This window comes from Hyla sarda, chromosome 7, assembly GCF_029499605.1.
Source record: "Hyla sarda isolate aHylSar1 chromosome 7, aHylSar1.hap1, whole genome shotgun sequence".
In the NCBI taxonomy this organism is placed as follows: Eukaryota; Metazoa; Chordata; class Amphibia; order Anura; family Hylidae; genus Hyla; species Hyla sarda.
Window position 1 is genome coordinate 223,442,346 of NC_079195.1, and position 26,927 is coordinate 223,469,272.

The 26,927-nt window shown below is 44.8% G+C and overlaps 1 protein-coding gene across 4 annotated transcripts in view; it reads left to right on the top strand.

Moving 5' to 3' along the window:
• Nucleotides 1-25,568, top strand: part of JAK1 (Janus kinase 1) — a 188,713-nt gene extending 163,145 nt beyond the window's left edge. For all 4 annotated transcript variants that reach the window (XM_056532842.1, XM_056532839.1, XM_056532838.1 and 1 more), the window contains 5 exons: nucleotides 4,163-4,287; nucleotides 7,499-7,671; nucleotides 12,073-12,190; nucleotides 16,615-16,725; nucleotides 25,204-25,568. In XM_056532842.1, coding sequence (XP_056388817.1) covers nucleotides 4,163-4,287; nucleotides 7,499-7,671; nucleotides 12,073-12,190; nucleotides 16,615-16,725; nucleotides 25,204-25,305 — 629 coding nt within the window. In that variant the 3' untranslated portion in view covers nucleotides 25,306-25,568. The remainder of the gene's footprint in view (nucleotides 1-4,162; nucleotides 4,288-7,498; nucleotides 7,672-12,072; nucleotides 12,191-16,614; nucleotides 16,726-25,203) is intronic.
• Nucleotides 25,569-26,927: the final 1,359 nt, after the last annotated feature.

Consider the following 26,927-nt stretch of genomic DNA (forward strand, 5'->3'; position numbering starts at 1 on the left):
ACTCGTCCAATGGCCGTTAATGTGATATGACCCCGGCTCCCGACTCGAGCCCGCATCATACCGGCCGGCCTCCAGCTGATTCCTGTAGCTGGGGGCCGGCCTTAATAGACGACATGCCGCGATCGCCACGGCCGGCTATTAACCCTTCCGATCGCCGCTGTCAATGGTGCCTGTATCACATCCCTGGTGGTCCAGCGAAATTTCGGGGGGGGGGGGCGGCGATCCACTGTGGAGGGGCTTCCCTCACCTTCGGCGGCGGCTCCTGCGCTCTGAATTAGAGATGAGCGAACTTCCCGGCTCGGCAGTTGATGACTTTTCCTGCATAAATTTGTTCAGCTTTCAGGTGCTCCCGTGGGCTGGAAAAGGTGGATACAGTTCTAGGAGACTCTTTCCTAGGAATGTATCCACCTTTTTCAGCCCACCGGAGCACCGGAAAGCTGAACTCATTTATGCAGGAAAAGTCATCAACTGCCGAGCCGAGAAGTTTGTGACGAATCGAAATTACTGTAAGTTCGCTCATCTCTACTCTGAATGATAAAGCCTGGCAGGACCGAGCGCAGAGCACACAGATCAATGTGATTTTATGAAACCATTTCAATCTGTATGAGGAATCAAATGATTCCTCCTAAAAATCCCCTAAGGGGACTAAAAGTGTAAAAAAAAAAAAAATACGGTAATAATGAATGGCAGCTTGGGCAGAGCCTACTACGGTGATAAACCTCAGTATATTCGGAGATTGATATTTTTTTAGGGTAGGATCACACGTGCCCGTATTTTGCAGCGTATTTGCTGCTGCTTGTTGTCCTACCCATTGGAATTGATGAGTAGCAAAATATGCAGCTGATTTTGTTACCCATTGACTTCCATGGGTAGGAAAATATGGAGCAGCAAAAATATGGCGCATTTGACCCTACCCAAAATATGACCCCTAATGGTCCATACTTCTCTGAGAAAGGGAGGGGTTATTGTGGGGACCAAAACTAGACAAATTTGTCAATAAAATCAACACAAAAGGGAAGATTTATCAAAACCTGTGCAGAGGAAAAGTGGGCCTGTCAGTGGACCCATATCAACCAATAGAGATGAGCGAACTTACAGTAAATTCGATTCGTCACGAACTTCTCGGCTCGGCAGTTGATGACTTTTCCTGCATAAATTAGTTCAGCTTTCTGGTGCTACGATGGGCTGGAAAAAGTGGATACAGTCCTAGGAGACTCTTTCCTAGGACTGTATCCACCTTTTCCAGCCCACGGAAGCACCGGAAAGCTGAACTAATTTATGCAGGATAAGTCATCAACTGCCGAGCCGAGAAGTTCGTGACGAATTGAATTTACTCTAAGTTCGCTCATCTCTAGCAACCAATCAGATCGATTCTTTTATTAAAAAAAAAAAAAAAAAAATAAAAAAGACTCTGAAAAATGAAAGAATCGGATTGGTTGCTATGGGCAACTGGACCGCTTTTTCTCTGCACAAGTTTTGTTAAGTTTCCCCCCATAGTCTGTGCACACCGACTCTCACCCTCTCTGATGCTCCTCCTGCACGGATAGCCGGGAGTTGCGACCACTGATCCAAACGTGATTTTCCAAAGGAATACCCCAGCGGTGAGTTGCTTCAGTAAAACTTTAAAAGCATTCATATCCATGTGGACAAATAGAACATAATCCGACTCGTTTTGGTTAACACATGACCTTAATCATGGACTAGTTATGATTAAGGTCATGTATTTACCGAAACGCGTCAGTGACGTTCTATTTGTCCACATGGATATAAATGCTTTCAAAGATGTTTAAATAAAAGCTAAAGTTTTACTGAAGCAACTCACCGCTGGAGTATTCCTTTAGAAAATCAATACAAATCCAAAAAGGAAGCGGCACTCCACATATCCGAAATAGGAAGAATTGTACTTTTTTTTTCCTCACTTGTTTAGAACAGTCACATTTCGGCTCCACAATAGAGCTTTTTTTTAAGCTTGCTTAAGAGAGGCTCTATTGTGAAGTTAAAGGGGCGCTCCGGTGGAAAACTTTTTAAATTTTTTTAATCAACTGGTACCAGAAAGTTAAACAGATTTGTAAATTACTTCTATGAAAAAAAATCTTAATCCTTCCAGTACTTATTAGCTGCTAAATACTACAGAAGGAATTGTTTTCTTTTTGGAACATAGAGCTCTCTGCTGACATCAAGAGCACAGTGCTCTCTGCTGTGCTGACATCTCTGTCTATTTTAGGAACTGTCCAGAGTAGGAGAAAATCCCCATAGTAAACATATGCTGCTCTGGACAGTTCCTAAAATGGACAGAGATGTCAGCAGAGAGCACTGTGCTCGTGATGTCATCAGAGACCACTGTGTTCCAAAAAGAAAAGAATTTCCTCTGTAGTATTCAGCAGCTAATAAGTACTGGAAGGATTAAGATTTTTTAATAGAAGTAATTTATAAATCTATTTAACTTTCTGGCACCAGTTGATGAAAACTTTTTTTTTTTTTTTTAAATCAACTGGTGCCAGAAAGTTAAACAGATTTGTAAATTACTTCTATGAAAAAAAATCTTAATCCTTCCAGTACTTATTAGCTGCTAAATACTACAGAAGAAATTGTTTTCTTTTTGGAACACAGAGCTCTCTGCTGACATCACGACCACAGTGCTCTCTGCTGACACCTCTGTCCATTTTTGGAACTGTCCAGAGAAGGAGAAAATCCCCATAGCAAACATATGCTGCTCTGGACAGTCCCTAAAATGGACAGAGATGTCAGCAGAGAGCACTGTGGTCATGATGTCAGCAGAGAGCTCTGTGTTCCAAAAAGAAAAATAATTTCCTCTGTAGTATTCAGCAGCTAATAAGTACTGGAAGGATTAAGATTGTTTCATAGAAGTAATTTACAAATCTGTTTAACTTTCTGGCACTAGTTGATTTAAAAAAAATATATATATAAAGTTTTCATCAACTGGTGCCAGAAAGTTAAACAGATTTGTAAATTACTTCTATGAAAAAATTTTAGGAACTGTCCAGAGAAGGTGAAAATCCCCATAGTATAACATATTCTGCTCTGCACAATTTCTAAAATGGACAGAGATGTCAGCAGAGAGCACTGTGGTCATGATGTCAGCAGAGAGCTCTGTGTTCCAAAAAGAAAAGAATTTCCTCTGTAGTATTCAGCAGCTAATAAGTACTGGAAGGATTAAGATTTTTTTTATAGAAGTAATTTACAAATCTGTTTAACTTTCTGGCACCAGTTGATTTAAAAAAACAAATAAAATAAAAAATAAAAAAAATTGTTTTCCACCGGAGTACCCCTTTAAACGTAGCGCTGAGTTTGCAAATGGTTACAGAACATGAAAAATCTACCAATGTTTATAACAGTGTTTCCCAACCAGGGTGCCTCCAGCTGTTGCAAAACTACAACTCCCAGCATGCCCGGACAGCCTTTGGCTGTCCGGGCATGCTGGGAGTTGTAGTTTTGCCACAGCTGGAGGCACCCTGGTTGGGAAACATTGGTATACGTTAACCCCTGTTTGGTAGTCTGCAACACCGCACATCTATTGTGATACTAAAATGTGTGTTAGCAGCTGGCCTGTATGCTAGGCTCCCCGCCACTGCGGGTTATACACACATCGTTAGGATTTATCCCAGATAGACGCCATAACCGTTGCGTCCGGGTCCTGTCATCTATATGCTGTACAGAGTATTGGTGCATAACATCCAGCATGCTCTTTTCAGGGGTCGCTAATGTATCTAGCTACCCCTATATTAATTATTATATGCAATGACTGTATTGTTCTATGCCAGTTAGCCCCTGATGAGGTCACATGTAACAATGTGCTGAAACGCGTTGGGCATAGCTAGTAGTTCTATCTAATTATCTAATATCAGCATACAATTGAATTTGGCTTTTGCATCTGTGGGGCAATCCCTTCACATGCAATTTTAACAGCCTTGTTAGTGTCTATCTTTAAGTCACAGGGCTGACAATTTGCCCTGTCACTTATCTATACATCACTTTGTTTAATCAGTGTGTTTTATACGATATATTAAAAGCTATGTTTTATTAGCACTTATATATTTCTCTCCCCCCTGCAATCATTCATACTAAGAAATAGGCCCTAGACGGAGGAGTCCCTGCTGCAGATGTGAACTTGGTCCCTGATATCTGTTTCTTGTGTTTGCAGGCGGTAGCGGCATTAAGTTAATCATGGAGTATCTTCCTTCTGGAAGCCTGAAGGAGTATTTGCCAAGGAATGTCAACAAGATAAACCTGAAGCAGCTGCTGCAGTACGCCATCCAGATCGCCAAGGTCTCTGCACGTATTCTCATAAACAATTTACTGATCGCTCTGCAGCGTTCGGATATAACTGGACAACAAGGAGAGATCTTAAGGCGCTTTCACACCACGTTTTGTACTTACGGTTCCCGTATACGGCTGGGAGGAGGGGGGGGGGCGGGGCTTAATCGCGGTGCCCGCACTCAGCCGTATTCGGGAACCGTATTTAATGCATGTCTATGAGCCAAGCGGAGTGAACCGCAGCCTCCGGTCGGCTGCGTTTTCGGCCGTATGCGGTTTCCCGACGGTGGGTAAAAAACGCGGTTGACCACGTTTTTGCCTGCGGTCGGGAAACCGCATACGGCCGAAAACGCAGCCGACCGGAGGCTGCGGTTCACTCCGGTCGGCTCATAGACATGCATTAAATACGGTTCCCGAATACGGCTGAGTGCGGGCGCCGCGATTAAGCCCCGCCCCCCCCTCCTCCGAACCGTAAGTACAAAACGTAGTGTGAAAGCACCCTTAGACAGCAAATTAAAATACAATAAAGTGTTGGGACCCGTTCACACTGCACAACATTTTCCCCAAAAAATTCCACGTGCAGCAGAGTCCTATTGTTTTCAATGGGATTCTGCTGCACCGTTCACACTGCGGTGGAAAATTCTGTAGCGGAAATTCAGTATTCAGGACCCGCCAAAAGAATGGACACGTTCTTTCTTGAGGAGGAATTCCACTAGACTGCATTGGTGTCTATGGAGATTGAGCATGTCTGCTGTGTCCTATCCCCAAATTGATTTGGGGCGAGCCCTTAGTGCCTGGACTATATCGAGAAAGGTGCAATTGTAGATACGGGGGAAGGGGTACTCCGGGGGGAAAAATGTAAACAGAAAGGTAAACAGATTTGTAAATTACTTCTATTTAAAAATCTTAATCCTTCCAGTACTTATCAGCTGCTGTGTGCTCCACAGGAAGTTCAAAAAGAAAAGAACTTCCTGTGGAGCATACAGCAGCTGATAAGTACTGGAAGGATTAAGATTTTATCAGTTGCTGTATGCTCCCACAGGAAGTTCTTTTCTTTTTGAATTTCTTTCGTGACTGAACACAGCGCTCTCTGCTGACACCTCTGTCCATGTCAGGAACTGTCCAGAACAGGAGAGGTTTGCTGAGGGGATTTGCTTCTGTTCCGGACAGTTCCTGACATGGACAGATGTGTCAGCAGAGAGCACTGTGGTCAGACTGGAAAGAAATACAAAAAAGAAAAGAACATCATCCTGTGGGAGCATACAGCAACTGATAACATCTTAATCCTTCCAGTACTTATCAGCTGCTGTGTGCTCCACAGGAAGTTCTTTTCTTTTTGAATTTCTTTCCAGACTGACCACAGTGCTCTCTGCTGACACCTCTGTCCTTGTCAGGAACTGTCCAGAACAGGAGAGGTTTGCTATGGGGATTTGCTCCTGCTCTGGGCAGTTCCTAAAATAGACAGAGGTGTCAGCAGAGAGCACTGTGGTCAGACTGGAAAGAAATTCAAAAAGAAGAGAACTTCCTGTGGAGCACACAGCAGCTGATAAGTACTGGAAGGATTGAGATTTTTAAATAGAAATCATTTACATATCTGTTTAACTTTCTGGAAGCAGTTGATTTAACCCCTTAAGGACTGAGCCCTTTTTCGCAATTCTGACCACCGTCACTTTAAGCATTAATAACTCTGGGATGCTTTTACCGATTATTCTGATTCTGAGAAAGTTTTTTCGTGACATATTCTACTTTATTTTAATGGTAAATTTTTGTCGTTACTTGCATCCTTTCTTGGTGAAAAATCCCAAAATGTCATGAAAATTTTGCAAATTTTGCATTTTTCTAACTTTGAAGCTCTCTGCTTGTAAGGAAAATGGATATTCCAAATAAATTTTATATTGATTCACAAATACATTATGTCTACTTTATGTTGGCATCATAAATGGACACATATTTTTGCTTATTGAAAAAATGAGAGGGCTTCAAAGTAGAGCAGCAATTTTTAAAATTTTCATGAAAATTGCAAAATCTGAAGTGACAGATGTTACAGAACTACAACTCCCAGCATGCCTGGGCAGTCTTGGCATGCTGTGAGTTGTAGTTTGGCAACATTTGAGGGGCTAACTTTTGGGCACCACTGTAATAGTGGTCTCCAAACTGTGACCCTCCAGATGTTGCAAAACTACAACTCCCAGCATGCCCAGACAGCCTTTGGCTGTCTGGGCATGCTGGGAGTTGCAGTTTTGCAACCACTAGAAGGGCAGCAGTAAATATCACTTTACTGCCACCTTTCTTCGGTCACCAGAGACCCGATCAGCCCGGAATAGCAGAAAATTGCATAGTCTGTAATAGACTTCTGATATAGTAGTAGTCTTCTATTGTAGACTTCTGCGGCACTTCTGGAGAAGATTTTCTGCAAAACACAAATTTTGGTGCAGATACTGGGCTTGCACAAATTTTTGCTATTTTTTTTTGTATGGCAGAAAACTGGCAAACCAGCCTTGATAATTCCCCATCCCCTTTTCCCATGTGCCTAGACCTAATACTTTTGACAGCTGATGGTTTGTTACAGTTGCACCCAGTTTGGACAATCCTTCTCTCAATTTAGAACACAGGTAAAATGTATCTGGAATCCAAACTGTTTTGCTCACCGAAAATTGAAGCATCCGGACTGGGCTGATAGAAAAGTGTTCCCCAACCAGGGTGCCTCCAGCTCTTGCAAAACTACAACTTTCAGCATGCTCGGACAGCCAAAGGCTGTCCGGGCATGCTGGGAGTTGTAGTTTTGCAACAGCTGGAGTCACCCTGGTTGGGGAAACACTGCTCTATGGGATTCCGGGCATGCTGGGAGTTGTAGTTTTGCAACAGCTGGAGGCCTACTTGTTGGAAAACACTGGCCTTTGGCTGTCTGGGCATGCTGGGAGTTGTAGTTTTGCACCAGCTGGAGCTCCGCAGTTTGTAGACCTAGAGTCTATAAGAAGACAGAATAATATTCCAAGTGTAAAAAAATCCAACTTGGTACGTACCACCCTGCACACAGAGAAAGTCCTTCTTTAATGGCATGCTGGGAGTTGTAGTTTTGCAACAGCTGGAGGCACCCTGGTTGGGAAACACTGAGATAGACTTTTTAAATCTTTCATGGCTGGTTTGGTAGATGTTTGGCGTCTGTAACAAAGAAATTTCCCACCGTAAAAGATTCTAATCTAGCGCTATTGTTTCTGTGCAGGGCATGGCTTACCTAGGCTCCCGTCAGTACGTCCATCGGGATTTGGCCGCAAGAAACGTCCTGGTGGAAAACGAGCACAGAGTAAAGATCGGAGATTTCGGCTTAACCAAAGCGATCGAAACCGACAAGGAGTATTACACGGTGAAGGACAACCTGGACAGTCCGGTGTTCTGGTGATTATTACTGACTATTGTTATAATACACATTAGAAATGGGTCGGCCTAACCCAGCAATGACTGGTTGACTGTTTGATGGAGTGTTTCGCAACTAGGTTGCCTCCAGCTGTTGCAAAATGACATACCAGCCCCATAGTGTTGCGTCATTATACAAGCACGTCGTCATTTTCTTGTTCATAAAAGGTAAAATCATGCATTTTAAACCATATTAGTTTCCCCCACATTAGGTGCAGTATAGTTCCCCCCCCACATTAGGTGCAGTATAGTTCCCCCCACATTAGGTGCAGTATAGTCCCCCCCCCCACATTAGGTGCAGTATAGTTCCCCCCCACATTAGGTGCAGTATAGTTCCCTCCCACATTAGGTGCAGTATAGTTCCCCCCACATTAGGTGCAGTATAGTTCCCCCCACATTAGGTGCAGTATAGTTCCCCCCACATTAGGTGCAGTATAGTTCCCCCCACATTAGATTGGCAGTATAGTTCCCCCCGCATTAGGTGCAGTATAGTTCCCCCCGCATTAGGTGCAGTATAGTTCCCCCCACATTAGGTGCAGTATAGTTCCCCCCACATTAGGTGCAGTATAGTCCCCCCACATTAGGTGCAGTATAGTTCCCCCACATTAGGTGCAGTATAGTTCCCCCACATTAGGTGCAGTATAGTTCCCCCACATTAGGTACAGTATAGTTCCCCCACATTAGGTGCAGTATAGTTCCCCCACATTAGGTGCAGTATAGTTCCCCCACATTAGGTGCAGTATAGTTCCCCCCACATTAGGTGCAGTATAGTTCCCCCACATTAGATTGGCAGTATAGTTCCCCCCACATTAGGTTGGCAGTATAGTTCCCCCACATTAGGTGCAGTATAGTTCCCCCCACATTAGGTGCAGTATAGTTCCCCCCACATTAGGTGCAGTATAGTCCCCCCACATTAGGTGCAGTATAGTTCCCCCACATTAGGTGCAGTATAGTTCCCCCACATTAGGTGCAGTATAGTTCCCCCACATTAGGTGCAGTATAGTTCCCCCACATTAGGTGCAGTATAGTTCCCCCACATTAGGTGCAGTATAGTCCCCCCACATTAGGTGCAGTATAGTCCCCCCACATTAGGTGCAGTATAGTTCCCCCACATTAGGTGCAGTATAGTCCCCCCACATTAGGTGCAGTATAGTTCCCCCCACATTAGGTGCAGTATAGTTCCCCCCACATTAGGTGCAGTATAGTTCCCCCCACATTAGGTGCAGTATAGTTCCCCCCACATTAGGTGCAGTATAGTTCCCCCCACATTAGGTGCAGTATAGTTCCCCCCACATTAGGTGCAGTATAGTTCCCCCCACATTAGGTGCAGTATAGTCCCCCCACATTAGGTGCAGTATAGTTCCCCCCACATTAGGTGCAGTATAGTTCCCCCCACATTAGGTGCAGTATAGTCCCCCCACATTAGGTGCAGTATAGTTCCCCCCACATTAGGTGCAGTATAGTTCCCCCCACATTAGGTGCAGTATAGTTCCCCCACATTAGGTGCAGTATAGTTCCCCCACATTAGGTGCAGTACAGTTCCCCCCACATTAGGTGCAGTATAGTTCCCCCACATTAGGTGCAGTATAGTTCCCCCACATTAGGTGCAGTACAGTTCCCCACATTAGGTGCAGTACAGTTCCCCACATTAGGTGCAGTATAGTTCCCCACATTAGGTGCAGTATAGTTCCCCACATTAGGTGCAGTATAGTTCCCCACATTAGGTGCAGTCACTGAGGACAAGCGGGGCTCTGTACACTGAGGACAAGCGGGGCTCTGTACACTGAGGACAAGCGGGGCTCTGTACACTGAGGACAAGCGGGGCTCTGTACACTGAGGACAAGCGGGGCTCTGTACACTGAGGACAAGCGGGGCTCTGTACACTGAGGACAAGCGGGGCTCTGTACACTGAGGACAAGCGGGGCTCTGTACACCGAGGACAAGCGGGGCTCTGTACACTGAGGACAAGCGGGGCTCTGTACACTGAGGACAAGCGGGGCTCTGTACACTGAGGACAAGCGGGGGTTTTGTACACTAAGGACAAGTGGGGCTCTGTACACTGAGGACAGCCCCCCCCCCCAATCCTCAAGTAGAAAAACATCCCCCCCCCCCCCCCCCCGCCCGCATCTCCCACCTGCCAGCTAGCTGTTGGAAGACTAAACTCCCAGCATGCTCTTACAGTGAGGGCATGCTAGGAGTTGTAGTTCTACCAGCTAGCCAGTGGGAGGTAGATGCGGGCAGATGGCCGGGGAGCGGAGCTTCACAAAAAGTTGTGAAAAAATATATACCCACCCCCCTCATCCTTGGTCCTAACCCCCCAGCCTCCCCCCCATCAATCATAAATATACACCCCCCCCCCCCCCCTTCTCATCCTTGGTCCTAACTCCCCAGCCTCCCCCCATCAATCATAATTATACACCCCCCCCCTCCTCATCCTTGGTCCTAACCCCACAACCCCCCCCCCATCAATCATAAATATACACCCCCCCCCTTCTCATCCTTGGTCCTAATCCCCCAGCCTCCCCCCCATCAATCATAATTATACACCCCCCCTCCTCATCCTTGGTCCTAACCCCACAACCCCCCCCATCAATCATAAATATACACCCCCCCCCTCCTCATCCTTGGTCCTAACCCCTCATATCCCCCCCCCCATCAATCATAAATATACACCCCCCCCCCCTTCTCATCCTTGGTCCTAATCCCCCAGCCTCCCCCCATCAATCATAATTATACACCCCCCCCTCCTCATCCTTGGTCCTAACCCCACAACCCCCCCCCCATCAATCATAAATATACACCCCCCCCCCCTCCTCATCCTTGGTCCTAACCCCACAACCCCCCCCCCATCAATCATAAATATACACCCCCCCCCCCCCCCCTCCTCATCCTTGGTCCTAACCCCACAACCCCCCCCCCCCCCCCCCCATCAATCATAAATATACACCCCCCCCCCCCTTCTCATCCTTGGTCCTAATCCCCCAGCCTCCCCCCATCAATCATAATTATACACCCCCCCTCCTCATCCTTGGTCCCATGGTCCTATTTTCATGTAGGGGCCTGGAGCCCCTACGTTGATCCGGCCCCAGGCCCAGCGGGATAGATCCCGGTATCCCGGTAGGCCAGTCCGGGCCTGGCTGGAGGCAACCTAGTTGCAAAATACTGATCTAATGTGTATTGTGGCCTCCTGAATCTCTCTCGTGTAGGATTTATTCTGCCCAATAGTTTTGTTCTTGGGGAGATAAGCCCCCTCCACAGAAGTCTGACAGTGCCTGCTCTCACCATTGAGAACATAGACATACATACTGAGCTGAGCGAGTACATGTATGGGTGGTAGGGATCAGAAAGACAGGCCACACACAACAGTGCAGGATTTCTGTACATTGCAGGTCAGATTGTTAAAGGGGAATTCCGGTACTTAAAGGGGTACTCCGGTGGAAAACTTTTTTTTTTTTATCAACTGGTGCCAGAAAGTTAAACAGATTTGTAAGTTACTTCTATTAAAAAATCTTAATCCTTCCAGTACTTATTAGCTGCTGAATACAACAGAGGACATTCTTTTCTTTTTGGAACACAGAGCTCTCTGCTGGCATCATGACCACAGTGCTCTCTGTTGACATCTCTGTCCATTTTAAGAACTGTGCAGAGTAGGAGTAAATCCCCATAGCAAACATATGCTGCTCTGGACAGTTCCTAAAATAGACAGAGATGTCAGCAGAGAGCACTGTGCTCATGATGTCAGCAGAGAGCTCTGTGTTCCAAAAAGAAAATAATTTCCTCTGTAGTATTCAGCAGCTAATAAGTACTGGAAGGATTAAGATTTTGTAATAGAAGTAATTTACAAATCTGTTTAACTTTCTGGCACCAGTTGATTTAAAAAAAAAAAAGTTTTCCACCGGAGAACCCCTTTAAGTAAGTGACCCCTTGTTGGACTCCTGTTTACCCGCACTATAGCCCCGTGTATTGGGTTTAGTGCGGGTGAACTGGCTGACTGTTTTCCTTTAACTACTTCTCCCCTATCTCCTTCCAGGTGCCTCAGCTTTCCTTATTCACTGAGCGGTGGTCAGCGCGCCCCCTCCATGCATCTCTATGGGAGAGCTGGAGATACAATGCTCCGTGCATGAGGAAATCTGGGGCAATGGGCAGGAGATCTCAGGGGGTCCCAGCGGCCAGACCCTCCACAATCAGACACTTAGACCCTGTCTTGTAGATAGGGGGAAAATAATTAGGTAACAGAGTTCCCCTTTAAGTCAGTCATTTGGGGGGTGCAAACAAACATAAACCCTCATCATTTACTATCACTACATAAGAGCGATCCTGGCGGTGCCAGTAGACGCCTGCACTTCTTTGTATCGATTTTCACGGAGACTCTTTACGTTCCAGGTACGCCCCCGAATGTCTGCTGCAATGTAAGTTCTACATCGCCTCTGATGTCTGGTCATTTGGTGTCACGCTGTATGAAATACTGACCTACTGCAATTCTGAGGATAGCCCAATGACGGTAATTACTTTTATTCCCCCCTTTTTCATATCCTTTTTTTTATTTGGTGCTTACTAGTTTATTAACTCGCAGTTGTAAAGATTTTACGGGTACAGTACAAACCCTCGGCGCTAAATCCGACCACCAAATCAACTGATGACAGAAAGTTCTACAGATTTATAAATTACTTCTATCAATTATCTTAACCCTTCCAACACTTATCAGCTGCTGTATGCTCTAGAGGAAGTTGTGTAGTTCTTTCCATTCTGACCACAGTGCTCTCTGCTGACACCTCTGTCCGTGTCAGGAACTGTCCAGAGCAGGAGCAAATCCCCATAGAAAACCTCTCCTGCTCTGGACAGTTCCTGACACGGACAGAGGTGGCAGCAGAGAGCACTGTGGTCAGACCAGAAAAAAGTACACAACTTCCTGTGGAGCATACAGCAGCTGATACGTACTGGAAGGATTCAAATTTTTAAATAGAAGTCATTTACAAATCTGTATAACTTTCTGGTACCAGTTGATCTGAAAATATTTGTTTTCCACCGCAGTAGAGACGCAGGAATGTTTTTATTTTTGCGCTTTAGTTTTTTCCTCCTCGCCTTCTAATAGCCGTAATTTTCATAGCTTTACATTTTCTACCTACAGACAGTGGGGTAACAATAAATTTGGGGATCCCCGTTACACCACTGCCTACAGACCCATATGAGGTTTATTTTATGCGCCACCAAATGTCATTTGTAATGACCTCTCCATTACCACCAAATCTATGGTAAAACAGAAAAAAATAATTGTGTGCGAGGAATTGAAAGAAAATCTGCCATCTTGTAACTTTTCGGGTGTTTCATTTGTTCGCAGTGAACTTTTCTGTAAAAATGACGTTAGGCTACTGTCACACGGGGTGCCTGCGTTGTGCCCCGTCTGTAAACAGCCATAAGACTTTTTTCTCGTTCGGCTCCATTGGGGACACAGAGACTGTGGGTGTATGCTGCTGACACTAGGAGGCTGACACTAGGCAACAAAAAGAAAGTCGTCTCCTCCTGGCAGGATATATCCCCCTACAGGCTCTGGGCTATCAGTTTTAACTTATCCTTAGGAGGCAGACACAGGTTTGGTCGTCCTTGAACACTTTTACAAAATGTTACCAGATCCGCTGATGCTGGTTTGGGTCGCAAGGTGTTGCAGGCGGCTGTGGCCCAGCCTTCCAGCTGAGTTGCTTTGGTTCTCTCCCACCCCGGGGACTGCTTTTTTTTATGTCCCACATTCTCTGTGTCCCCCAATGAAGCTGACTAAGAAAAGTAGATTTTTATGTTTACTGTAAAATGTCTTTCTCGGAGGATCCATTGGGGGACACAGCACCCACCCATTTGTTCTGTCCTTGGTTCGGTTACCTGTCCGAGGGTTGGTTCGGTTACCTGTCCGAGGGTTGGTTCGGTTACCTGTCCGAGGGTTGGTTCGGTTACCTGTCCGAGGGTTGGTTCGGTTACCTGTCCGAGGGTTGGTTCGGTTACCTGTCCGAGGGTTGGTTCGGTTACCTGTCCGAGGGTTGGTTCGGTTACCTGTCCGAGGGTTGGTTCGGTTACCTGTCCGAGGGTTGGTTCGGTTACCTGTCCGAGGGTTGGTTCGGTTACCTGTCCGAGGGTTGGTTCGGTTACCTGTCCGAGGGTTGGTTCGGTTACCTGTCCGAGGGTTGGTTCGGTTACCTGTCCGTGGGTTGGTTCGGTTACCTGTCCGAGGGTTGGTTCGGTTACCTGTCCGAGGGTTGGTTCGGTTACCTGTCCGAGGGTTGGTTCGGTTACCTGTCCGTGGGTTGGTTCGGTTACCTGTCCGTGGGTTGGTTCGGTTACCTGTCCGTGGGTTGGTTCGGTTACCTGTCCGAGGGTTGGTTCGGTTACCTGTCCGAGGGTTGGTTCGGTTACCTGTCCGAGGGTTGGTTCGGTTACCTGTCCGTGGGTTGGTTCGGTTACCTGTCCGAGGGTTGGTTCGGTTACCTGTCCGTGGGTTGGTTCGGTTACCTGTCCGTGGGTTGGTTCGGTTACCTGTCCGAGGGTTGGTTCGGTTATCTGTCCGTGGGTTGGTTCGGTTACCTGTCCGAGGGTTGGTTCGGTTACCTGTCCGAGGGTTGGTTCGGTTACCTGTCCGAGGGTTGGTTCGGTTACCTGTCCGAGGGTTGGTTCGGTTACCTGTCCGAGGGTTGGTTCGGTTACCTGTCCGAGGGTTGGTTCGGTTACCTGTCCGTGGGTTGGTTCGGTTACCTGTCCGAGGGTTGGTTCGGTTACCTGTCCGTGGGTTGGTTCGGTTACCTGTCCGTGGGTTGGTTCGGTTACCTGTCCGAGGGTTGGTTCGGTTATCTGTCCGTGGGTTGGTTCGGTTACCTGTCCGAGGGTTGGTTCGGTTACCTGTCCGAGGGTTGGTTCGGTTACCTGTCCGAGGGTTGGTTCGGTTACCTGTCCGAGGGTTGGTTCGGTTACCTGTCCGTGGGTTGGTTCGGTTACCTGTCCGAGGGTTGGTTCGGTTATTTTTTTGTCTGTGCTTTCCTCAGTCAGTTGCTGTTTTTTTCCTTCCCTGTCGGTCCTCTCCTGCTTTGGGACTAAACTGATAGCTCAGAGCCTGTAGGCGAGTATATATCCTGCCAGGAGGGGCCGACTTTCTTTTTGTTGCCTAGTGTCAGCAGCTTTTACCCACGGTCTCTGTGTCCCTCCCAATGGATCCTCCGAGAAAGAGATTTTACGGTAAGCATAAAAATTTCCTTTTTTGCCATTAAAATCCATTATCGGGACAGGGCACAACGGGTCCAGAGGGTCCTATTGACGATAATGGGGTTCGTCGGGCGCCGTTGTTTTTGTAGCGGGAGAAAAAGACGTCGCAAGCACTAATTTTTCTCCCGCTATTCTCCTTTTCTGACGTCTGCTGCCTGCCGGGTCACAACAACAATGTGAAAGGGGCCTTATCTTTATTCTGTAGGTCCATATAATTACAACGATAGCCAATTTATATAGGTTTGGTTTTCATTTTACTACTTTTAAAAATGAAGTAAGCTTAACATTGTCCTGTATATAGGGTTGCATTAGGGCTTATTTTTTTGTGCTGTGATCTGTAGTTTTTATCTGTACCATTTTTGTTGGGATGGAACTTTTAAATTGCTTTTTTTTTTTTTTTTTTTTTTTTTTTTGTTATATCAAGTGGCCAAAAATATGCAATTCTGGACTTTGGTATTTTTTTACGTTTATGCCATTAACCATGCCGTTTATTTAACGTTATATTTTAATAGTTCACTTGTAAATAGCAGCCGACATCCACCAGGTATGAAGCGCTGTCAGCTTCTAAGCGCACTTCAAACAGCGTGAGCGGGTGTACATTTTACTCCCTGCATCCTTAAAGGGGTACTCTACCCTAGACATCTTATCCGCTATCCTTTGGAGCCTCCCTCCCGTACACCAGCCGCTCCGTGGCTGACGGGCGATGCAGGGGCCGGAGTATCATGAAGTCACGGCCCGTCATCAGCCATGGAGCGTTCTTCGCTCTGTGCAGCTAGTGAATGGGGTGCTGCAGGAGAGATCACGTGGGGTCCACAGTGGTAGGACCCCCACGATCAGACATTTTATCTCCTATCCTTTGCATAGGGGATAAGATGTCTAGAGTCGGAGTACCCCTTTAAGGAGGAACAATTTTATTTTTATTAGCACTATAAAATACACCAAGTCATTGTGCCCACACGTGATGCTAACATATGGCGTGACTATCCGTATCCAAAACTGTGATACTGGATCCAGACAAGAGTAAGCGATGTATGAAAGATCCTATAAATCAGCAGTGCTGCCCAAAGCCAACCGGAGTCTACGATCATATGACAAGGCATAGTAATCCGGGAACTCACTCACTTCTCTCTTTAGCACTTTAAAGGGGTATTCCAGGCAAAAACTTTTTTTTATATATCAACTGGCTCCAGAAAGTTAAACAGATTTGTAAATTACTTCTATTAAAAAATCTTAATCCTTCCAATAGTTATTAGCTTCTGAAGTTTTCTGTCTAACTGCTCAATGATGATGTCACGTCCCGGGAGCTGTGCATGATGGGAAAATATCCCCATAGGAGCTGGACAGCTCCCGGGACGTGAGTCATCAGAAAGCAGTTAGACAGAAAAAAAAAAAAAAAACTCAACTTCAGAAGCTAATAACTATTGGAAGGATTAAGATTTTTTTAAATAGAAGTCATTTACAAATCTGTTTAACTTTCCGGAGCCAGTTGATATATAAAAAAAAGTTTTTGCCTGGAATACCCCTTTAAAGTTTGTGTGAAAGAAAGTATCAAAAAATAAATAAAAATGAAATCCCTTCATACCACAGAGGTGCAGATCATCAGTACGAGCTGGGATCACCGCATGTATAATCCATCACTGCCATTACTTACAGGATTGTCTTCATTTTCATTTTTGTCCTAAATAGAAGTTTCTCCAAATGATTGGACAGACTCAGGGCCAGATGACAGTGACTCGTCTCATCCGGATTTTGGAAGAAGGAAAACGTCTACCTAAACCCAAAAACTGCACGGATGAGGTAAATATGTGGTCCGGGAGCTGGTTGGCCAGTGTGTGATAAGTCAGTGTATTTCATAATATAGTGTCTGTCCCTGTGTTTGATGGCTGGTCTTGCAAATTATGTGATCTTTGTCCCAATGTTCATTTTTAACAGCATACAAAAGGAGTGTTTTCCCAGGATGCAGTGCAGCCTGAGACATTACATCACTACTCAGTGTGTTTAAAGGGAGCTTGTCTGTGCTTCAATGGGTGACCGCTGGGTTGGAGGGAGATCATTCTCCACAGGGCTGCAGGGAATTGTCCCAGGTTTTCTTCAATGGGTGGGGTAGCTGATGTGTGGGAGGGAGAAAAGTAACCTCACACTTACAAACAAGGGATCCTTGTAGTTAGAGGGAGGGAACTTCAACATTTCACAAAAAGAAATCAGCAGTGGTATGGAGGACTCACAACATAGCCATTTAGCCCCAAGACAAGCACAGATCCTTCCTAAACATTTCCATTACTGTCTGGCAGGGAGGTACTAAAGTCACCTAATGGTGGAGAACCCCTTTAAGTTTATAGTTCACATTAGATTTTCTGTAGATAATTTCTGCAGCAAATATTCTCCTCCTGCCTCACATTGTAGTCAATGGGGAAAATACACAACAAAACTAATTTTTTTTCCAGAACAGGAAAGTCGGAAAGTCTGCAGCATGTGGAGAATATCTGTCATCACCCTGTGTTGTTCTGTAATCGTCTGCAGATTTCTATGTGCAAATCCACAAGAAAATGTCACTGAGGCTAGGATTCCACTTGTTTTTTTTTCTGTCAGTTTTTGGATTTCTGCCACTGCAATTTTTGAGCCAAAGTCAGAAGTGGATCCATAAGGGAGGAGAAGTGTAAGTCCTTCCTTTATATGTCCTATTCCTTTTGAATACACTTCTGGCTTTGGCTCAAAAACTGCAGAGGCAGATTACCAAAAATTGCCATAAAAAAACAAGTGGAAACTTAGCCTTAGGCTGGGTTCACACGTATTATTTTGGTCTTCATTTTGGGTGGTATTTTTAGAAAATACAGTGATCCCTCAACATATAACCGTTTCAACATACAATGGTCTTTTCTGGACCATTGTAAATTGAAACACATACAATGTACAGACAGTCCAGATCTGTGAAACGTGTCAATGGCCGGAAGAACCGACCAATCAGAATGGGGATTCACTGGTAAAACACCTGTATTCCTGAAGTGTATGCACTGACTGGTGTCTGATAGCGCCCCCTACAGTACAGGGAGGTATTACATATTCTGTACTCTTTACCTGTATTACTGAAGTGTATACACTGACTGGTGTCTGGTAGCGCCCCCTACAGTACAGGGAGGTATTACATGTTCTGTACACTTTACCTGTATTACTGAAGTGTATGCACTGACTGGTGTCTGGTAGCGCCCCCTACAGTACAGGAAGGTATTACATGTTCTGTACTCTTTACCTGTATTACTGAAGTGTATGCACTGACTGGTGTCTGGTAGCGCCCCCTACAGTACAGGAAGGTATTACATGTTCTGTACTCTTTACCTGTATTACTGAAGTGTATGCACTGACTGGTGTCTGGTAGTGCCCCCTACAGTATAGGGAGGTATTACATGTTCTGTACACTTTACCTGTATTACTGAAGTGTATACACTGACTGGTGTCTGGTAGCGCCCCCTACAGTACAGGGAGGTATTACATGTTCTGTACACTTTACCTGTATTACTGAAGTGTATGCACTGACTGGTGTCTGGTAGCGCCCCCTACAGTACAGGAAGGTATTACATGTTCTGTACTCTTTACCTGTATTACTGAAGTGTATGCACTGACTGGTGTCTGGTAGTGCCCCCTACAGTATAGGGAGGTATTACATGTTCTGTACACTTTACCTGTATTACTGAAGTGTATGCACTGACTGGTGTCTGGTAGCGCCCCCTACAGTACAGGGAGGTATTACATGTTCTGTACTCTTTACCTGTATTACTGAAGTATATGTGCTGACTGGTGTCTGGTAGCGCCCCCTACAGTACAGGGAGGTATTACATGTTCTGTACTCTTTACCTGTATTACTGAAGTGTATGCACTGACTGGTGTCTGGTAGCGCCCCCTACAGTACAGGGAGGTATTACATGTTCTGTACTACTCTTTACCTGTATTACTGAAGTGTATGCACTGACTGGTGTCTGGTAGCGCCCCCTACAGTACAGGGAGGTATTACATGTTCTGTACACTTTACCTGTACCAGGGTTAGCTGTTCCTTTTGGACACCAGGTGAGGGCGGCTCCATGTTACTTTTTAAGGACATTGTGTGTACTGTACAAGACCCTGAAGAAGCTCCTGTCCTCTACATAGACCGGTGTTTCCCAAGCAGGGTGCCCCCAGCTGTTGCAAAACTACAACTCCCAGCATGCCTGGTTGTAGTTTTGCAACAGCTGGAGGCTCCCTGCTTGGGAAACACTGACATAGACAGTGATTACAGCTCCCAGCAGATCTTTCTTACTTTTATATGTAAGGATTTGCTTTATCTATATTAGTTATCTACTTATTTTTCTTTAATTCTCACTTTTTCCTATTTTTGGATGACATTTTGGGGCTTCAGAACCAATTACCAGTTTTCCATAGAGTTCTGGTCTCAACATACAATGGTCGTCCTGGAACCGATTAATATTGTAACTTGAGGGAGCACTGTATATGTGTAATCTCAGCCTTATTATTAGTTTTGGTATATATACATTGATGAATGTCCGGCTGGACAGACAGTACAACACCTACCACACCTGATGGATTATATATACACTGACTGTATTATTGTTCTGTACAATATCCAACTACCGAGGATAATATGGTGACTGTAGACGTATCATTATACAGTGGTCCCCCAACATATGATGGTAATCCGCTCCAAATGGACCATCGTTTGTTGAGGGATCCGTGCAATGTAAAGTATAGGAAGTTGTACTCACCTGTCCCCACCGCTGCCCTGGATGTCGCCCTCTATCGCTGTTGTCGCATCCCCGGGGTGTCCCAGACGCTCTGGAACGTCTCTGCTGCCCGGGTATGTCGCTCTCCGTCGCCACGCACGCCGCTCCTATTGGGTGACGGGACGGTGTGCGCGGCAACGCGATGACGACGATGGAGAGCGCTGGCGATGCAGGGGATCCCGAAGAGGACGCGCCGGAGCCCAGAGGACAGGTAAGTGATCGTCACTGGAGCACACGGGGCACCTTAAACGGCTATCCGGTGGCAGCTGAAGCAGTCTGCGCTGCCGGATAGCCGTTTATGCGATGACCCCGACTAGAGTTGAGCGAACTTACAGTAAATTCGATTCGTCACGAACTTCTCGGCTCGGCAGTTTGACTTATCCTGCATAAATTAGTTCAGCGTTCAGGTGCTCCGGTGGGCTGGAAAAGGTGGATACAGTCCTAGGAAAGAGTCTCCTACCCACCGGAGCACCTGAAAGCTGAACTCATTTATGCAGGATAAGTCATCAACTGCCGAGCCGAGAAGTTCGTGACGAATCAAATTTACTGTAAGTTCGCTCATCTCTAGTATTTACTAAGGTTTCCCCTACATTTTTATTTTATTTTTTAACACATGATCTGTCGGGTTTTCCTCAGCTCAAATCCAGCACATTTTCTGTGGAAACCTTAGTAAATATGTTGGGTTTTTGTGAAAGTCGGGAACACGCCCCCTTTCGGTGACCACGCCCCTTTTTTTTATTTTACTAAAATGGAGAGTCAGTCAGATTTTTTCAATTCTGGCGCACGTGTCGGGTTTGCAATAGTAGTAGGGCCACTGTTGGGAAAACACTAAGACATAAACCAATACACTCTTCTCGCAGCTCGGCTGTTGATTACTTTTGTCTGCGTAAATTAGTTCAGCTTTCCAAGGGCTCTGGTTGCCTGAAAAAGTCCGGGATGACAGTCTTAGGTCTTCTAGGACTGTATCCACCTTTTCCAGCCCACGGGAGCACCTGAAAGCTGAACTAATTTATGCAGGAAAAGTCATCAACTGCCGAGCCGAGAAGTTCGTGACAAAACGAATTTACTGTAAGTTCGCTCATCTCTAGTAAATACCATGGGGGAAAAAATTCTAGGGAATAAAAACTTTTTAATTTTTTTTTTTTTTTTAAATCAACTGGTGCCAGAAAGTTAAACAGATTTGTAAATTACTTCTATTAAAAAAATCTTAATCCTTCCAGTACTTATTAGCTGCTGAATACTACAGAGGAAATTCTTTTCTTTTTGGAACACAGAGCTCTCTGCTGACATCACGAGTACAGTGCTCTCTGCTGACATCTCTGTCCATTTTAGGAACTGTCCAGAGCAGAATAGGTTTGCTGTGGGGATTCTTAAAATGGACAGAGATGTCAGCAGTGAGCTCTATTCCAAAAAGAAAAGAATTTCCTCTGTAGTATTCAGCAGCTAATAAGTACTGGAAGGATTAAGATTTTTTTAATAGAAGTAATTTACAAATCTAAAACCACTGGAGGAGGAGAGAGCACACCGTGCAGCTGAACATGCAGATATACGATACCGCTTGTGTACACTGGCAGCCTCCGGACCCGATAAGTTACAAAGCAGCACCTGCGGGGTGCACACACTAGATAAAGTATCAAATTATACAATGAAAAAGAGGTAGCGTGCACTCACCGTGGGTAAACAGCTGCAGGCCCAAGGTCCGGGATCACCACGGCATAGACTGAGACGGTAAGGGGCGCTCAGAGGCTACGCCGGCTGTTTCGGACGTAGGAACGTCCTTCTTCCGGCCTCAACGTTCACGTCATAGCGTTGCCCTTTTATGGAAGTCCGTGGATAACGTGAGTAACCATAGAAACATGTAAACTATGGGTAAACGTGTGGATCAAAAAGGAAGATCCGGAAAAGCGAAAGTGAATCGAGAATGAAAGAAATAAGCTCCATTGCCAGATAATAGAGAATAGAGCTATTAATGGAAACTATACATAAATAGTGTTAACTATAATAAAAGTATAGACCATAATAGCAGCAAGTAGCTAGACCCAAAAAGTGGACAAAATAATAAATAGATAGTGTTTGAAAAAAATGGTCATGGTCAGGAAGAAAAGTGACCTGGAACCAGGAACAACAAATGTAATAAATATTTCAGGCATAGACCTACCTACCGAATGTATCTCATTATTATCCAAAGGTCTCAATTTTGGCGTGTACGAATCCTTCGACATGCCTCAATTCGAGATTGATCTTTTTAAGGGTGTCCGTAAAATCCAACTGCATAAATTCTTTAGCAAAAAAGGGAACAAAACATCGATGACCCTGTGAGAGAGGGTGAAAGACCCTGCACAATAGGACCATTAGGTTTTATTCCTGCTAGTGGCCTCAATGACGAGGAAATATCACACATTAAAGTGCTAGCCGAATTAGCAGATCCACAGACAGAAGACATCGACATGGCAGTGCCAACCCCCGGCTATTCTAGGTTTAATAGCGGACGTCAATCTACCTTTAACCCTCCAGTCCCTCCTGGATCACCTCTAGACCTATTTACACAATCTGTTACACAGGATTTGAAATGCCTTATTTATCCAGCTCCACTTAAAAATTTGACTAAGGAAGAACAGAAGATGTTAACCTGGCTCTCTCAACAGAGAAACTTAATAGTAACAAGAGCCGATAAGGGCGGTTCGATAGTCGTAAGGTCATCATCTCAATACGAAGGAGAAGCCAAGCGACAGCTGACAGATCGCACTACTTATGAAAAAGTGTTATCAGATCCAACAAGGGGGGTCATGGATACGCTTCGATCTTTTCTTCGTCGAGCCGTTGAAATGGGAGTCTTAAATCACTCTACTGCAGAACGGCTGATACCCGTCGCACCTAAGAAACCTAAATGGTATATTTTGCCGAAGATCCACAAGTCGCAGACCGATCCCCCCGGACGACCTATCGTTGCGGGGATCGGCTCCGCGACTGAATATCTGTCAAAATATATAGAGTGGCTATTACGGCCCCTTCTACCCTCCATTCCTTCATACTTAAAAGATTCCGGCGACGTCCTTCAATATCTACATAATGTCACCTGGACTAACCATTACCATCTTACTAGTATAGACGTTGAGAGCCTGTACACTCGCATCCCTATTGGTGCGGGTGTGCAGGCTGTCAGGTTCTTCCTCAGACAAGCAGGGAAATCTCCTACTTTCATTAATTTCATATCTGAAGCAATAACCATCATTCTAGAGAATAATTACTTCCAGTATGAGAACCAGTGGTTCCGCCAAAGGACAGGAACTGCAATGGGTACATCGGTCTCCTGTACCTTCGCGAACATCTTTCTTGCAGTATTTGAACATAATTATATATTCTCAACTAACAACACCTATGTCAGTAACATTAAAGGATACAAGCGTTACATAGATGACGTGCTACTCCTTTGGGAAGGATCTGAGGACCACTTTAATAGTTTTGTCAGCTATCTAAATACTAACACAATGAACATGCGGTTTACATCCGTCTTCTGTCAAAGTCATTTGGACTTCCTCGATATTAGGATCATTAAAACACCTCAAGGCCTGCACACAGAGGGCTATAGGAAAGAAATAGCCCGCAACAGTTTACTTCATTTTAAGAGTTCACACCCTGCACACACCAAGCGTGCTATTCCCTTTAGTCAATTCTTGCGTCTAAAAAGGCTAAATAGTGAGCATGTCTCTTATTTAGCGCAAGCAGAAGATCTAAAAAAAACGTTTGTTGGCTTGCGGATACCCTGTCAATATCATTCAGACAGCGTTCAATAAAGTCGAAGAAATGAACAGAAATGATTTGATACAGTATAAAAGATCCAAGAAAAACAAGAATCAAGATACAGAGCGTAGATTTACTTTCTCATTTAAGAATACTCAAATGAACGATGTCATAAATTCTACCATCAGACGCCATTGGCATATATTATCTACCGATGAAGACTTGAGACAATCACAGCTCTATGTCCGTTAATTACCTACCTGAAGAATCATACTATTGGTGAAAAACTTAAGCACCATACTTCACCCCTTAATGAATCTTGGCTACAGAACCTTTCTCCAGTGGGCAACCATCGCTGCGGATCCTGCAAATTTTGCAGATTCAACACAGGAGCTAAACACCTCACCCTCGGTGGTTATTCTATTTCCGTTAGACAATTAATCACATGCAAAACCATCTTTGTCGTCTATTATATTATCTGCCCTTGTCACAGATACTACATAGGAAAAACCAAGAGACAACTCTGTGCTAGGTTTCGCGAACATAAATACACGCTCTCTAAAGGAACAGGTCCCCCACGTTTAGCGAAACATCTGCACGAAATGCATAACAACGATGTAGATGTTTTGCGTTTTGGTGGAATCGAAAAAATTCCAGTCCTTAACCAAGGAGGAGATAGAGAGAATATTCTTCTCCAATGTGAAGCACGTTATATTCTCAGATGTAGCGCTCAGGGCCCGGCTGGGCTGAATGAGCGGCTCGACATGTCTCCCTTCTTAAGTTAATTACACTAGTCTCTATCTGCACCTTATTATATTAAGATATTTAATTATACACATTACTGTTTTTCTACCTTCTTTATTATTATTTTTTTCAAACACTATTTATTATTTTGTCCACTTTTTGGGTCTAGCTACTTGCTGCTATTATGGTCTATACTTTTATTATAGTTAACACTATTTATGTATAGTTTCCATTAATAGCTCTATTCTCTATTATCTGGCAATGGAGCTTATTTCTTTCATTCTCGATTCACTTTCGCTTTTCCGGACCTTCCTTTTTGATCCACACGTTTACCCATAGTTTACATGTTTCTATGGTTACTCACGTTATCCACGGACTTCCATAAAAGGGCAACGCTATGACGTGAACGTTGAGGCCGGAAGAAGGATGTTCTGGCACCAGTTGATTTAAAAAAGAAAGGAAAAATTCCACCGGAGTACCCCTTTAAAACCCACACAACACCCTTAGTAAATCAGGGCCAGTGTTCCTCCAGCTGTTGCAAAACTTCAACTACCAGCATGCCCGGACAGCCGAAGGCTGTCCGGGCATGCTGAGAGTTGTAGTTTTGCAACAGCTGGAGGAACACTGGCTTTATTATTTAGTTTGCTGTTTAATTCTGCTCCATAGGGTTTTTATTTTTTGCCCATTTATAGAGATGAGCGAACTCACAGTAAATTCGATTCGTCACGAACTTCTCGGCTCGGCAGTTGATGACTTTTCCTGCATAAATTAGTTCAGCTTTCCGGTGCTCCAGTGGGCTGGAAAAGGTGGATACAGTCCTAGGAAAGAGTCTCCTAGGACTGTATCCACCTTTTCCAGCCCACGGAAGCACCGGAAAGCTGAACTAATTTATGCAGGAAAAGTCATCAACTGCCGAGCCGAGAAGTTTGTGACGAATCGAATTTATTGTAAGTTCGCTCATCTCTACCCATTTACAGTAAGTTTTCTTTAACCCACAAACAACTCTCTATTCTTTCTCCAGCTCCGTCAACTGATGCTGAGGTGCTGGGAGCAAAACCCAAGTAGTCGGGATTCCTTCCAGACCTTGATCCAAGGATTGACAGACCTGATAAACAAGATGTAAGTGCGCTGGAGGACCGGACTCTAACAATTGCTGCTCCCATGGATGCATAGTCTAGATCCAGGATGTCAGTCTTCCTCTGCGAGACGAAAACCTTTTTATTAGCGGCGGGTTTGGTGGAGAGCGTCACTACGCACAGTGCACAAGGATACAGACAATCACCCGTACTGAGACCAGATCTTATTATTCCTGAGGAATCCTAGATTCTCACTAGTTCATTTCCTGACTGTTCTGGATCTTTCTGTGCTGCTGCTTTAGCTAAAGAACCCCCAAAAAAAACAAAAACAAAAAAAGTTCCTCCAGATGTTCTACAGGTAGAGTTTACATCCTATTCTGGTGCCATAATATAGTCATTAACATTCAGAGGTCAGTCTAGGCCAGTGTTTCCCAACCAGGGTGCCTCCAGCTGTTGCAAAACTACAACTCCCAGCATGCCTGGACAGCCTTCGGCTGTCCAGGCATGCTGGGAGTTGTAGTTTTGCAACAGCTGGAGGCACCCCGGATGGGAAACACTGGTCTAGGCTATGTTCATCCATCTGCATTTATTCTGTGCGTAGCCGTATAGGTGTTCGCTATGTGTGAAGCTCTTCTCCGTACACGATCATCGGGAGCGTCTGTCTGGCCGAGGCAACGATCTTAAAAGGGGTACTCCGGTGAAAAAAAATAAAAAAAAATATATATATAATATATTATTTTTTATTTTTTTTTTATTTAAATCAACTGGTGCCAGAAAGTTAAACAGATTTGTAAATCACTTCTATAAAAAAAAAAATCTTAATCCTTCCAGTACTTATTAGGGGCTGTATACTAAAAGAGAAATCCAAAAAAGAGATGTATTTCCTGTGATGTCCTGAACACAGTGCTCTCTGCTGACCTCTGCTATGGGGATTTTCTCCAATTCCTAAAATGGACAGCAGAGGTCAGCAGAGAGCACTGTGGTCAGGACATCAGAGGAAATGCATTTCTTTTTTCGATTTCTCTTTAGTATACAGCCCCTAAAAAGTACTGGAAGGATTAAGATTTTTTTTTTTTAATAGAAGTGATATACAAAATCTGTTTAACTTTCTGGCACCAGTTGATTTAAAAAAATAAAAAAATTTTAAATAGAAAAAAGTTTTCCACGGTAGTACCCCTTTAAATACAAAAATCTTCCTAGAGGTTTGAGCTGTTTTTATGAAACCTTCTAATAAATATTCATAAATATATAAAAATACAAAAAAAAAAGTTTACAAAAATCTTAATAGGGGTTGGACTTAAAGGGGTATCACATTGCTAGGTCATGGACGACTTTACGTCCTAGCGATGTGATAACCCTTTAAAGGGGTACTCCGCCCCTGGCATCTTATCCCCTATCCAAAGGATAGGGGATAAGATGTTAAATCGCCGCGGTTCCACTGCTGTGGACCCCCGGGATCCCCCCTGCGGCACCCCGCTATCATTACTGCACAGAGCGAGATCACTCTGTGCGTAATGACGGGCGATACAGGGGCCGGAGCAGTGTGACGTCATGGCTCCGCCCCTCATGACATCACGGCCCGTCCCCTTAATGCAAGTCTATGGCAGAGGGCGTGGCGACCGCCATGCCCCCTTACCATACACTTGTATTGACGGGGGCAGGCCGTGAC